The sequence below is a fragment of the Lepisosteus platostomus genome, chromosome 21 (assembly GCF_059453375.1).
Source record: "Lepisosteus platostomus isolate fLepPlt1 chromosome 21, fLepPlt1.hap1, whole genome shotgun sequence".
NCBI classification, from domain to species: Eukaryota; Metazoa; Chordata; class Actinopteri; order Semionotiformes; family Lepisosteidae; genus Lepisosteus; species Lepisosteus platostomus.
The window spans coordinates 1,670,685-1,686,034 of NC_142631.1; the positions used below are offsets into that span (position 1 = coordinate 1,670,685).

Sequence of the window (15,350 nt, forward strand, 5' to 3'; positions counted from 1 at the left end):
ATTTTTCTCTCTGAGCTGTGAAGTATCTCACCTGTGCCAAGATCAAGGCTTACGACCCCTGTCATGTGACGGGGGTCTTGCCTCATTTACATCATCAAAAGGCTTAGACATTTTGCATATGAACAAAGATGTCACTGGAAGGCATCAGGTTTGTTTTTTCCAACCAACGCTGTACCACATAACTGTCTAATACACATTTAAAAGTTAGGGTGCCAGTGCCCCTAAATACATCAGGCTGAGCTTACAGAGTTAAAAGTCCCACAGTCTGTAAGGTTTTTCTGTAATCACATTACTACAGCTGTAGTATTTAATTGAGATTCCAAGCATTGTGGTAAATGAGTGCTTATTAACAAAGCAACTACTACTTTGCTAAACATGCAAAAATGAGTGGCTTCAGTTTGTACCTCAGAAAATAAACACACTAGAGAAAAAATGTTTTACATCCTCAAAAACACTTTGCAATTCCATCTCTCCTGTTAGCGCTAACGCCCCTGTGAAAGGCGAAGGGGCAGGACACACAGGCGAATGAATGAGGCGAAGCCAGATGGACAGGTGACCATGGGGCTGCACGAGAGACCGCATGCTGTGGTCAGCGACTGGAGGAGGGTGAGCATACTCCCCCTAGTGGTGTGCCCAGACAGTGACAGGCAGAAGAGTATGAGTGCATTACCCCATGAAGCTCCTGCACAAGGTCCAGCAACAAGGAAGCAGAAGAAGAGTCAGAATTCGTTATGTACAAAACTCCACAGCACCAGGTAACAAACTCACACTTACCATCACAGGACAGTGAGAGAGAAGGAGAGAAGAGAGAAGCACACAAGCACAGCCCAGCCTCTTGCACTGTCTGAGCCATTCGTATGCGAACACTCTGCACAGTCTTCTCGCAAATACAAGATAACGTCTGTCATTTATACCTTCCCAATTACAGAACTGAAGTGCTGCAAATATCCACAGGCAGCTGGCCTTCAGTCTATTGCCTTACTGGTTGTTACTGAAATGATACGCACATTAGTCAGCAGAAGGCTCATTCAAGTCAAACTTGAGCAGCCGGAGGCGAGCTCAGGCACATCGGGTGTGCCTTCGTGAGAGGATGTGTGGTAGCCTATATGCACTCATGAAGTCTACTGCCGAAGAACTTTTTATTATCAAATGCCTCCCGAACATGAGGCTTAATATTCCAGGCCCGATCAAAACAGATCATCGGAGAAGACCAAAATGTGTGCTCAGATCTTTCCCTGCTCCTAAACCCTTTTTCCATTTGTCAGAACCTGGTAAAAAGTAAGAGCAGGGTAGCAAAAACAGAGAAGGTTAATATACAGAAGTTAATAGCACACAGGCAAGAGGCAACAATTGGGCTGGTCAATAGGTGGCAGTGTGGTACTGGGCAGGACATTTTGATATAATCAATCCCATGAAATCTGTATCTCTGAAGTTATCATCTGATATTTTCACCAGCGGTGAGGCTGCAGACAGATTGCTCTGAAGTCAATAGAACAGATGGATGTTTTGCATGTAGTGTGAAACTGTGTGCCTGACATGAACGGAAGTTGTTCCTTCTATAGAGAATCTGTTAGTCTCTTTTCTTGGAACCTGGGGCGCCGGGGGTTTCATCAACCGCTGCAGCTGAACATGAAAAGCTTCTGGAGGATGTTCTGAGCCAAGCAGCATGGCCAGCAGACCATCTCACATGTGCCATTAAAAGAACAGAGAGGAGGAGAAATACAGGTGACACTGAAAAGCAATTCATTATTCATTTCAACAAAGGGTACAGACTCCCATCTCTGACGAGAAGCGGAGTTACTGTAAGATGACAGAACTTCACAACCATCGGCAAGTGGGATCATATTTTTTAATATCTTGTCTCTACAGAATATCCACCCATTTTCTAGCCACTATATCCAGTTCAGGGCCGCGGGAAAGCCGGAGCACCTGACAAAAAGGGTGAAATACCAACTCCACACAGAAAGCACCCCAGGTCCAGAAGTGAACCCAGGGCCCCAGAGCTGCGAGGCCACAGCGCCACCCCTCTAAAGGACAATGATTACATATTCATACAATTATATATTAATTTGCATAAAAAAGAAATTATTCATTTATTTACACACACACAATGTAATTGTGAGTAAGTAAAAATGTAGGTACCAAGTAACTGCACACTTAAAGTGAAGTGCAGATATGTTCTTGACAAGGTCCTACCAAGTGGTTGTTTGCAACAGAATACAAGTGGACATTTCATCTTTAAGGTAAAACCCATTTTACCGATATCTTCATCCACCCCCAATCGATTTTTTTGTTGTTATTAGTGTGTCAGCCTGAGCCACTCCGGTCTCCCAGAACTCACATCAGGGCAAACGCCTGCAACCTCCAGGCATAAATATATAGAGAGAGAAGATTTTACTTACGAAAAAGCAAAGGCCACCAAAGCACCACTGACAACTATGAAGTCCAGGATGTTCCAAAGGTCCCTGAAGTACGATCCAGGGTGGAGGAGCAAACCCAGATCGATCATCTTCAAAAACGACAACAGGGCAAGCTTTAATTACAACAGGCAGGCAGTTCTTCTGGGTAGGAATCCTGTCTGTGTTCCCATCTTTTCAGACACTGAGGAGTTCCAAATCACTACGTTAAAAACTGATTAAAAGATTTATTTCTTGTTAATGTTACTGTATATGTTATAAAAATCAAGCCATCAGAAAACACATCTCCTGAAAAATATCTGAGACAGACAGCTTCTATTCCGCTAAACCAAATTAAAAACGTGCCCAGAAACCTTCCTGAGGCCGACTTCATGAAAGACTTTTTGTCAGAATGTGAGGCTAAAGTGGGAAACTGTGCAGCTCTACATCTTACTGGCAATCATGCCAGTTTCTCTCAGGCTGCAAGGCTGAAAACACTCTAAGATTTTCTGGGAGAAGTGTTCAACACACGGCATGATACTGTACTAACGCCGCAGTAAAAAGCAGAGGGGCAGGACACAGTGGAAGGTGAAAGGTGAGCCAAGGTAATACTTACAATAATTAAAATCAGTAATAATCACACACCACACACTACTCACCTTAATCACCATCTCAAATGTGAACACTCCCGTAAAGACGTAATCCAAATATTTGAGCACCTGGATGAAAAAGGTAAATATGATACAACTCGAAGGAAAAAATCATATCTGCATGCCAATATACCAATATGAGCTGTTTAAACAATGTGAATTAATCAAAAAGCTGCATAGAAAAATGTAAAATATATTAAATATGTTAAATGTTAAATTGCCTTTTTTTGAAAGAGGCATTTTCAGAATGGAACTGTTCTGTACATCTAACCTGGAGAGCTGTAAGATTATAGGTTACGTGACCTCAACAAATTAATTCAATGGTTCAATCAAGGGATACAGGGCACTGCTGAAATGAAAACCAGAAAACCCCAGGACTAGGATGGGAAACCTCCTCTCAGTATGGGTGTTTAGGTCTGGCCACACACAATGCAAAAGACTGCATATGGGGGTCCTGGGGCCGGGAGAATAGGAGCGGGGGTCCTGGGGCCGGGAGAATAGGAGCGGGGGTCCTGGGGCCGGGAGAATAGGAGCGGGGGTCCTGGGGCCGGGAGAATAGGAGCGGGGGTCCTGGGGCCGGGAGAATGGGAGAGGGGGTCCTGGGGCCGGGAGAATGGGAGCGGGGGTCCTGGGGCCGGGAGAATAGGAGCGGGGGTCCTGGGGCCGGGAGAATGGGAGCGGGGGTCCTGGGGCCGGGAGAATAGGAGCGGGGGTCCTGGGGCCGGGAGAATGGGAGCGGGGGTCCTGGGGCCGGGAGAATGGGAGCGGGGGTCCTGGGGCCGGGAGAATGGGAGCGGGGGTCCTGGGGCCGGGGAGAATGGGAGAGGGGGTCCTGGGGCCTGGAGAATGGGAGAGGGGGTCCTGGGGCCGGGAGAATGGGAGCGGGGGTCCTGGGGCCGGGAGAATGGGAGCGGGGGTCCTGGGGCCGGGAGAATGGGAGCGGGGGTCCTGGGGCCGGGAGAATGGGAGCGGGGAACCTGGGGCCGGGAGAATGGGAGAGGGGGTCCTGGGGCCGGGAGAATAGGAGAGGGGGTCCTGGGGCCGGGAGAATGGGAGAGGGGGTCCTGGGGCCGGGAGAATGGGAGCGGGGGTCCTGGGGCCGGGAGAATGGGAGAGGGGGTCCTGGGGCCGGGGAGAATGGGAGGAGGGGTCCTGGGGCCGGGAGAATGGGAGCAGGGGTCCTGGGGCCGGGAGAATGGGAGAGGGGGTCCTGGGGCCTGGAGAATGGGAGCAGGGGTCCTGGGGCCTGGAGAATGGGAGCGGGGGTCCTGGGGCCGGGAGAATGGGAGAGGGGGTCCTGGGGCCGGGAGAATGGGAGGGGGGGTCCTGGGGCCTGGAGAATGGGAGCGGGGGTCCTGGGGCCGGGAGAATGGGAGAGGGGGTCCTGGGGCCGGGAGAATGGGAGCGGGGGTCCTGGGGCCGGGAGAATGGGAGCGGGGGTCCTGGGGCCGGGAGAATGGGAGCAGGGGTCCTGGGGCCGGGAGAATGGGAGCGGGGGTCCTGGGGCCGGGAGAATGGGAGAGGGGGTCCTGGGGCCGGGAGAATGGGAGCAGGGGTCCTGGGGCCTGGAGAATGGGAGCGGGGGTCCTGGGGCCTGGAGAATAGGAGCGGGGGTCCTGGGGCCGGGAGAATGGGAGCGGGGGTCCTGGGGCCGGGAGAATGGGAGAGGGGGTCCTGGGGCCGGGAGAATGGGAGCAGGGGTCCTGGGGCCTGGAGAATGGGAGCGGGGGTCCTGGGGCCTGGAGAATAGGAGCGGGGGTCCTGGGGCCGGGAGAATGGGAGCGGGGGTCCTGGGGCCTGGAGAATGGGAGCGGGGGTCCTGGGGCCGGGAGAATGGGAGAGGGGGTCCTGGGGCCGGGAGAATGGGAGAGGGGGTCCTGGGGCCGGGAGAATGGGAGAGGGGGTCCTGGGGCCGGGAGAATGGGAGAGGGGGTCCTGGGGCCGGGAGAATGGGAGAGGGGGTCCTGGGGCCGGGAGAATAGGAGCAGGGGTCCTGGGGCCGGGAGAATGGGAGAGGGGGTCCTGGGGCCGGGAGAATGGGAGCAGGGGTCCTGGGGCCGGGAGAATAGGAGCGGGGGTCCTGGGGCCGGGAGAATGGGAGCAGGGGTCCTGGGGCCGGGAGAATGGGAGAGGGGGTCCTGGGGCCGGGAGAATAGGAGCGGGGGTCCTGGGGCCGGGAGAATGGGAGAGGGGGTCCTGGGGCCGGGAGAATAGGAGAGGGGGTCCTGGGGCCGGGAGAATGGGAGAGGGGGTCCTGGGGCCGGGAGAATGGGAGCGGGGGTCCTGGGGCCGGGAGAATGGGAGAGGGGGTCCTGGGGCCGGGGAGAATGGGAGGAGGGGTCCTGGGGCCGGGAGAATGGGAGCAGGGGTCCTGGGGCCGGGAGAATGGGAGAGGGGGTCCTGGGGCCTGGAGAATGGGAGCAGGGGTCCTGGGGCCTGGAGAATGGGAGCGGGGGTCCTGGGGCCGGGAGAATGGGAGAGGGGGTCCTGGGGCCGGGAGAATGGGAGCAGGGGTCCTGGGGCCTGGAGAATGGGAGCGGGGGTCCTGGGGCCGGGAGAATGGGAGCAGGGGTCCTGGGGCCGGGAGAATGGGAGCAGGGGTCCTGGGGCCGGGAGAATGGGAGCGGGGGTCCTGGGGCCGGGAGAATGGGAGAGGGGGTCCTGGGGCCGGGAGAATGGGAGCAGGGGTCCTGGGGCCTGGAGAATGGGAGCGGGGGTCCTGGGGCCTGGAGAATAGGAGCGGGGGTCCTGGGGCCGGGAGAATGGGAGCGGGGGTCCTGGGGCCGGGAGAATGGGAGAGGGGGTCCTGGGGCCGGGAGAATGGGAGCAGGGGTCCTGGGGCCTGGAGAATGGGAGCGGGGGTCCTGGGGCCTGGAGAATAGGAGCGGGGGTCCTGGGGCCGGGAGAATGGGAGAGGGGGTCCTGGGGCCGGGAGAATGGGAGCAGGGGTCCTGGGGCCTGGAGAATGGGAGGTGGGGTCCTGGGGCCGGGAGAATGGGAGCGGGGGTCCTGGGGCCGGGAGAATGGGAGGGGGGGTCCTGGGGCCGGGAGAATGGGAGAGGGGGTCCTGGGGCCGGGAGAATGGGAGAGGGGGTCCTGGGGCCGGGAGAATGGGAGAGGGGGTCCTGGGGCCGGGAGAATGGGAGCGGGGGTCCTGGGGCCGGGAGAATAGGAGCGGGGGTCCTGGGGCCGGGAGAATGGGAGAGGGGGTCCTGGGGCCGGGAGAATGGGAGAGGGGGTCCTGGGGCCGGGAGAATGGGAGCGGGGGTCCTGGGGCCGGGAGAATAGGAGCGGGGGTCCTGGGGCCGGGAGAATGGGAGAGGGGGTCCTGGGGCCTGGAGAATGGGAGCGGGGGTCCTGGGGCCGGGAGAATGGGAGCGGGGGTCCTGGGGCCGGGAGAATGGGAGCGGGGGTCCTGGGGCCGGGAGAATGGGAGCGGGGGTCCTGGGGCCGGGAGAATGGGAGCGGGGGTCCTGGGGCCGGGAGAATGGGAGCGGGGGTCCTGGGGCCGGGAGAATGGGAGCGGGGGTCCTGGGGCCGGGAGAATGGGAGCGGGGGTCCTGGGGCCGGGAGAATGGGAGCGGGGGTCCTGGGGCCGGGAGAATGGGAGCGGGGGTCCTGGGGCCGGGAGAATGGGAGAAGGGGTCCTGGGGCCGGGAGAATGGGAGCAGGGGTCCTGGGGCCGGGAGAATGGGAGGGGGGGTCTTGGGGCCGGGAGAATGGGAGCGGGGGTCCTGGGGCCGGGAGAATGGGAGCGGGGGTCCTGGGGCCGGGAGAATGGGAGAGGGGGTCCTGGGGCCGGGAGAATGGGAGCAGGGGTCCTGGGGCCGGGAGAATGGGAGCGGGGGTCCTGGGGCCGGGAGAATGGGAGCGGGGGTCCTGGGGCCGGGAGAATGGGAGGAGGGGTCCTGGGGCCGGGAGAATAGGAGCGGGGGTCCTGGGGCCGGGAGAATGGGAGGAGGGGTCCTGGGGCCGGGAGAATGGGAGAGGGGGTCCTGGGGCCGGGAGAATGGGAGGAGGGGTCCTGGGGCCGGGAGAATGGGAGAGGGGGTCCTGGGGCCGGGAGAATGGGAGAGGGGGTCCTGGGGCCTGGAGAATGGGAGCGGGGGTCCTGGGGCCGGGAGAATGGGAGCGGGGGTCCTGGGGCCGGGAGAATGGGAGCGGGGGTCCTGGGGCCGGGGAGAATGGGAGAGGGGGTCCTGGGGCCGGGAGAATGGGAGCGGGGGTCCTGGGGCCGGGAGAATAGGAGCGGGGGTCCTGGGGCCGGGAGAATGGGAGGAGGGGTCCTGGGGCCGGGAGAATAGGAGCGGGGGTCCTGGGGCCGGGAGAATGGGAGGAGGGGTCCTGGGGCCGGGAGAATGGGAGAGGGGGTCCTGGGGCCGGGAGAATGGGAGGAGGGGTCCTGGGGCCGGGAGAATGGGAGAGGGGGTCCTGGGGCCGGGAGAATGGGAGAGGGGGTCCTGGGGCCTGGAGAATGGGAGCGGGGGTCCTGGGGCCGGGAGAATGGGAGCAGGGGTCCTGGGGCCGGGAGAATGGGAGGAGGGGTCCTGGGGCCGGGAGAATGGGAGCGGGGGTCCTGGGGCCGGGAGAATGGGAGAAGGGGTCCTGGGGCCGGGAGAATGGGAGCAGGGGGTCCTGGGATGGGCCGCGAGTGGACGCTGTACAGGACTCACGTTGTTCCTGGGGGCGTCGGCTTGCACAGGGTCCTCGGCGGCCAGGGCGATGCTGCTCATGGCGATCACCACCAGGATGCACATCTCGAAGTAGCGCAGGTTGACAATGTAGTGGCACAGCCTCCGCACCCTGCACACAGCACAGCACAGCCTCAGAGCAGATTCTCACTCGGCCCCCGACAGGAGGGCATGAGCCCTTCATCAGCTCGTGCTCTAAATTTAGTCTGTAAGTCTTACACCATCCATAGGTACTGATGAATGTCGGCGGAAATGAAATAAATGTCGGACCATTTTTGTAAAAACTGAAAACAGAACTGAAAAATCTCACTTCTCAGCTGTTATCCTTATTCTTATATGAAGGACCTCACAAATTCTCAGACTACTGAAATCAATCTTTATATTGTGAATTCTGATCAAGGACATATCCTGACTTTATAAGCCCACATCTGTAAGTTTAAAGTGAGACACAAGGGTCTGTCTTTTAAAGCCCTCTTTTAGAGCACATCCACAACATCAAGCCAATGGGCCTCTTGAGGATCAACAGTAGAAAGATGAGAGAAATGACACGCGTGGAAACTAGAGGGAAAGAACTATTATAAACTGAGGCACATGGGAGAAACAGGTACTTCTTTACCCAAAGGGTTGCGGGAGTGTGGAACAAGGTGCCCAGTTATGTCTCTGAAGCTAAGGCACTGGCATCTCTCGAGAACTTGGGTGGGATCTTCAGATCAATTAACTCCCTGCAAATCAGCTACTGTAGGGAGGCCAAATGGCCTCTTGTCACGCGTAACCTCTCCTCCGTTTATATTAAAAAGAATAAAAATGAACAAGGGAAAACTGTCCCGAGAGATACTGCTGTCCCACAGTCAATACACAGTAACTCAAAATAAGCATAGTTATTGAGAAACTAAGCGCACAAAGAAAAGGCGAGATTTCATCTCCCTGCCAACATCCACACTTCGGCTCTAGCGCTCCCACCCAAGACAGAGGAGCTGGGAGAACGCCCCCGGGACACTCACGGGTTGGTCTGGCTGAACACGAACATGGAGCTGTAGGGCAGGATCTGCTTCGGCCCGTTCTTGGTCATGTCTTCCAGGCTCTTCTTCTCCTCGGTCTTCGGCAGCGTGTCACAGTCGATGCTGTTCACTGAAGGGGACGAGCAGACCTCACTGTGAAAGCCCGCTGACCACCTGACGTGGTTTAGCACATGGGAACAACAAGACTCCCCTTCTGAAACAAACCCCTCAGTAACAATAAAACGAAAGCCTCTGTATTTGTTCTGTGCAGGACTTGACACAGTAGGTTACACCAACAATCATTAACTCTCACAGTAGTCGCTATCTTGTGGTCATCAGAGTTCCCACAATTGCTCTTATATGAGCAAGCCAGCTTCTGACGAACAATCACAACACCATCTCAAAAAATACTGTAACAGCTTATTATAACATGTCTGCAGGAAGTATAGCTTTACCACTGAAGAATAAACTACATAATACAGTATACTGCTTCTTTGAACAGCATCAACAAAGTCAGTGAAGGTGTGCACACACTGGGAGAGGTATTAGTAGGACCAGTAGGGAGCCCTCACCACACGGTCTATGTGGTAAGCACTGACAGTAATTTTTTCCCTGAGACGATGGTTGTGATTGTTCATCAGAAGCTTATGAGCTTAAATCAAGAGGAAACTCAGTGACACCGAACCACGAGATAGTGAGTGTTATGAGAGTCAATGAGGAGTGATGTTGTGTAATGTGTCCAGCCCTACACAGAGCGCCAACCCAGGCCCTGGGACGCGGCGGGGACACTGACGGGGGATGACGGTGGTCTCTCCTGGGGGGGCTGTGACAGTCAAGGGGATGGCGACGGTGCTGGCGTTGTTGACTGTCTGGGCCGTGCGCTTGACGTTCTTCTGGTTGTCCGAGTCCTCGGGCTTCTCCCCGCCCAGCTGCTGCGGGGTGGTGGCCAGGGCGCTTGTCCCCGCGTCCGCCTGCTTCTCCCTGCGGGTTCGAGGAGGAAAACGACAGCCCTCAGGCACGGAAGGGTGAGACAGGCGGAACCCCCCACCTCAAGGCGCCAGGCAGAACAACCACAACACAGCCAGAACAAAACTCTGTCTGTGTGTCAGATCTAGAGCAGCTCACAGTGCTTTGCGAACAGAACCCTCAGAATATACAATATAAATATACAAAGTCATCAAGAATATACAGTATATACACATTGCAATCATTAACAGAAAATCTAAAGGACCCATGATGGACAGGAGCAAAAACTTGTTAACGAGAACTACAACGAAAGGTCTCTCGGGATGATGATCACAACATTTACCCCCTATGTAGTATTCCCTACTCTGTCCCCACTGAGCTGTTTAGTGTAAGACTGCTTTGTGGGAGTGGGACTGGGATGTAAAATCAAGAACATTGACACAGGACCAAGAATCGAGCCCAGAGGGACGCCACGAGCTCCCTGTAGTACTGCTGATCTGGGCTCTCCAGTGCTTGCTCAGAATTGCTCCGGGCAGGCTGGGATTTTGACCGGGGTTGGGTTCTTACTTCGGACAGTGGTTCTTGCGCTCCTTATCCGCCGCATCTCCCTCCGGCTCTCGCTCTCCATTCTCCCTGCGGTCCTCCCCCTCGGTGGGGGGCTGGGTTTTGCTGCGGTGCTTGTGCCGTTTCTCAAGCCGCTCCCCGTTCTCCCCCTTGGCTCCCCCAGCTCCGGCCTCGCCCTCCCGGTTGGCGGGGCGGGGCCCGTCCCTGTGCCGGCCCCGGCGCTCGCCGCGGCCGCCCCCGTTGTTGACTGTGCCGTTGCCCTCTTTGGGCTGGCGGTGGCTGCAGTGCCGGCGGTGCTCCTTCTCCCCTCCTCCCCCGTCTTCCGCTGGGCCCTGGTGATGGTGCCTCTTCGCGGCCTCTCTGCTGCGGCTCCTCTCGCCCTTGCCCTCTTTGCCCCGGCCCTCCTGGTCTTTGCTGCGGCTGTGGTGCAAGCGATGCCGGCCCTCCTTGCCGTTGCTGCTGCCCCCTGTGTCCCCGTTCTCGTTGCCCGGCTCGGGCCTGTCCTCGGCCGGCCTGTCGTGGTGCCGGTGGTGCTTGCGGGGGGCGGCGGGCTCACCGGCGTCTCTGGCCGGCGGCCGGTCTGTCGCCTCCCCCGGCCCTGGTCCGGGCCCGTCCGGGGGCGCGGCGCCATCCGCGGGCTTGGCGCCGTCCGCGTTGTCGCGGGACTCGTCCCGCGGCTCCACCACAAGCGGCCGGTCCAGGTGGGTCTTCATGTCGGGCCGGAGGTGCAGCACGGAGGACAGGCGGACTCGCTCCTCGGGGTCCAGCTCGCTGTACAGCGCCTCGCAGCTGGCGCGCAGGTTGTGCCGGCGAATCTGCGTGGTCCGCTGCTCCCACACTGACATCAACTTCATCGACTTCTGCTGCTCCCTGCTGGAGGAGGGCACATTCCTGGTCAGCAAGCGCTTGCTCGCTCGCTGCCTGCGGCTGCTTGCATTTTGCAGATGGACCGAGGTGAAATACCCTCATCCATGTCAAGACCACCTTTCGATCGGTCGTCTCATCTGTAAAACTACTCCTCTAGAACGCAAGACCAGGCCCTCGAGCTGCCTCACAGATGACAACATCATTTCTGCTGGCTTTTGTTTTTGAAGTCATTTGATTTGTCAATCTCACCCTAGAACCTGTGCCTGCTTATTTTTCTCATTTCTGTGCTGAATCCTTCCCTAGCGATTTACATCCACTACCAAATGCCAATCAAAACTTGCACGCTGTCGTTTTTCAAACTAAGTAACGCAAACCTGTCAGGTGGATGAAACTAAGCCATAAACTCTTTCTCTTGCAGGTTTTAGAGGAACGCTCATTTCAAAGCTTCTTCAATCACTCATAATTTACAAAAAATTCTTATTCTAAACACAATTACAGCTAAGTTTTCTCACTGGATAAAAGATGCATTGTTGTTACTGGGTAAGTAACAGAAACAAACCTGACTTCTGGTCTGCTGAGGTCATACCACTGTTAAAGGGCAAAGATGCCTGCAGACTATGCTCAATAGTGCCCAATGATCCTGCTGCACAGCTGTATAGTCATACTATGTTTGAATACCATTAAAAGATGGTCTTCATGGATGTACCCATATAAAAGTTCACCATGGTAAATTCACATCTTACCATGCTTTTCTCATGCCTCCTCTCCACTATGCACAGAGACTGGCCAATTACTCAAGGCTCTCCTCATGCTCTGCTACACCCCTCCAGCCTTCACCATGCTTGTCTGTCCTTCGTCATGCTGCCCCAGGGCGTGTTCACACACTGCTAAGCTTGGACCATGGTTTACCAATTTCAACTTTTATAAGGGCTGCAATGGCACTCTTGGGAGCAGGCCTCTAGCTTCCCCCAATGTCAATGTCACCCCTTCATTCAGAAGCTAAAGAGACAAAAAAACAGATCCATGCAGCTGGGGGGCTGACAGCAGCACTGTACTGAAAGAACTGTCTGCAGGGGCTACAGATTGCTGTGTTGGACTGACGCTGCAGTTTGCTGCCACACCAGCAGGGGGAGAGAAGACCTGCTGAGAACAGAGCAGCTGCAGCCATCTTATCTGTTACTGTCATCCTAGCTTTATAGGCTTGTAAAAAATCTAATTTTGGTTTGAAGTCCTGACCAACAACCCAATGAGTTGCTCTTGGACTTACTGTTAATACTCCAAGAGGTACCTCATGTTTGCTCTTGGCACAGAATTGCCATCAGGTAAAAGTAATGAATTCCACTTGAACACACTAATTTTTAATAACTCCATGCTAAATATTTGCCAAGGCCTCTGATATATCATAGCCTTGACTTATTTCCTGTCTGCTGTCTCTATACATGTGATACAGTGTGTGCACTGCCTTCAAAATGGGAAAAAAATAGCATGTTTTATTTCTGTGGCACTCTTCCTGATTCAGCAGGGTGAGAAAGCTCAAGACAAAGAGCACTGTGTTATATTTATCTTTCACTGAAAAACAAGCCAAGCAGAACTCCGGGGTCAGGTCAGCTCTGCCAGCAGGACAGATGTTTAGATCTTAAACAGAGAGAAAGGCCCACAGTGCTGTTTTAATCACTGTATTCGGAACACACTTGTGTTGTCATGTTTTTTCCTTGGGTTTAGTCATGGTTGGCCAACCACAGAGCACCAGTGACAGGTGAAGAAGTGAACACACAGTGGTCTGAGCCAGTGCTGGTCTTGTTCTTACACATTGCTCTTTACAATTAACATTCACTTCATAGAAACCTAAGTGGTGTATTAATCTACTATATTTTTCGTATTTGTAAAGATATAATGACATTTTCTTGTCACTTGGTGCTGCCAACATCTACATAATAAACACTGCTGCTTTATTATAATTGTTTTATGAAACAGAACTTGCTTGAAAGACATTGGAAGACTGCAGGCAGTTCTGATTTCAGTTACATGTGGGCACTTTTCTATTCCATTCGACATCTCTTGTAACATTGTACTTTCCAAACAATTCATGCCAGCCTCTGTCTAGCCACACAAGACAATGGGACTGCCCTGCAATTCAGAGGCAACAGGTGCCTCTCAGGAGGCACGTGGACTCTTTCCTTCCCTTTAAATGGGCATGACTAGTGCATTCCTCAATGACCGGAAGGCACCACTGATGGCCAGTTATTATTATTTGCGCTACTGACCAGTCTTTATGTGAATAATGTCTGTGCAATCTGAGCCAGGACTGGAGCCCCACACTCCTGCGGGTCTTCATACCAGCCAGGGTCTTTACTTCAAGAAATTAGCAAGTTCCTTGACCCAGGATCTGTGCGTGCACTTTGTTTTCTACTTGACTATATAGATCTACTAGTTGTATATCTTGAGTTACGCCCGTAACAGCTCCCACACGTTTTGGAGGTGAGAGCACTTAAAGCCCAGTCTAACACCCAGGTAGGACTTCACTCATTTTGCAGAGGGCGTTTCCAGTCCAGTGCTGCTGTATGCTGTTCCCCACCTTGCCTGTCCTTGTGAAGACAGGAGCACTGCACTGGAAGAACGCCTTGCTTTGTAGCGTCTCTTACCCCCGCCTCACTGACACTACTTTGAAACTGGCTGAGATGTCAGCTCGGCTACAGTGCACTGAAGTGCTGCTTGCTGAAGTGAAGGAGGGACATTAACTATAGAGGGGAGTCAAGTTCATTGTCTGTACTGCTCCAAGAAAACAAATGACAATTATTTCAAGAGAAATGTATATAGATGTTCGAAATACACTGTCACCACTGTTACTGTACATCCTAAGCAGTACCTGTACCTCAAAACGCGACGAGCAGGAGAGCAGACATAACTCCTAAAACAACATACAGTATCATACAGTATAGTAACGGCACACAGTTTATAGACAGTCATGCTCTTACAGGGGCAAGAAGGTACAGATGAGTGACTTGGACTAGCACGATGGAGAGGACTCTTACCAATAAAATGAGCAGACCCAAAAAAAACAAAGGAAATGAATTTGAACGAGCAACAGAGGAGATGCAAAACATCATAGAAATAACTGAAAAAAATTATCATACTGGAAAAAAAAAAGAACCCAGATTGGTTATAGCACTGTAAGCACGTCGGTTAATTAAATCTCAATGCAATCACTATAATTGATCACGTGGGGAGAGACGAGCACCTCAACCTCATGGTTTGGGCTCAAACATTCAGAGAGGACTGACACTCATCGGCTGCAAGTGTCAAGCAGCAGCACAGCTCCGTTATTGTCACACAGCCAAACACAGCGAGGAAAGTAGCCACCGATTCCATGCTTTGTTCTGATATATTTATTTTTAATTTTCTGGTTGTGAAGGAAATGCACAGTTTCTCCAAACAGGGTGCCCCTGCCCTGTCTGCCTCCTCTTTGATCCCTTTTTGCACAGCAAGTTCTCCATTCGAAAGCAAATTTAGTTTTATATTTTGCAGATTCCAACCAATGCCATATGACTTGTTTGTGTTGATGTTTTTCCGTGTTCAATAATGCCGATTCACCAACGTCATGTGAACAGCAGTATGAACTCAGGTTAACAGAAAGAGAAGGATAACTCTGTTTGAAAATGCACCTGGTTGCCTTAGAGTTCAGTAACCAACACTGAATAACAGCTGCTTTCTGAGACATGTTTAAGATGAAAAGGGTATCGAGGAAAAGATGAAACAACAAAGGGACAGAAGATCTTTCAAGTTATGGATGAACAGATTGTAACCACAGCAATCTCTTCCCGGAACTACACACAAATTCTCTCTCTCCCACACACACAATTACGGCTGACATGCTCCACACTCAAAAGCCACTGATGATATTCATACCACGGACAAAATCACTAGGACGCCAGAACAGCGAGTAGATTCTGCAAAGCATGAATTTGAAACGGTCACACTTCTTTCCTCTCAGCTCCACACACCAGTGAGAGGTCAGCCCTGCTCAGAGAGGCATCACTGTGCATTAGTGGAGATGACAGGAGACACGAAGGCCCCGTCTGGGGGGACCACTTCAAGTGACAGCGAGGAGGACATGGGGGCGCACCCCGGGGCAGCGGACGTGCCCTCGGCCCCGGAGGCCCAGCACAGCGAGGCGCGGAGACCCCACTGCGGCGGGGTTACTGTCCCGGGTTGTTGGTT

The 15,350-nt window shown here is 54.3% G+C and overlaps 1 protein-coding gene across 1 annotated transcript in view; it reads right to left on the reverse strand.

Annotated features, from left to right (window-relative positions):
- Positions 1-15,350, reverse strand: part of cacna1ba (calcium voltage-gated channel subunit alpha1 Ba) — a 171,039-nt gene that overhangs the window by 44,187 nt on the left and 111,502 nt on the right. The window contains exons 22-27 of the mRNA XM_088614992.1: positions 10,269-11,138; positions 9,529-9,716; positions 8,739-8,865; positions 7,720-7,849; positions 3,056-3,115; positions 2,403-2,509 (exon numbers count right to left, since the gene is read on the reverse strand). Coding sequence (XP_088471118.1) covers positions 2,403-2,509; positions 3,056-3,115; positions 7,720-7,849; positions 8,739-8,865; positions 9,529-9,716; positions 10,269-11,138 — 1,482 coding nt within the window. The remainder of the gene's footprint in view (positions 1-2,402; positions 2,510-3,055; positions 3,116-7,719; positions 7,850-8,738; positions 8,866-9,528; positions 9,717-10,268; positions 11,139-15,350) is intronic.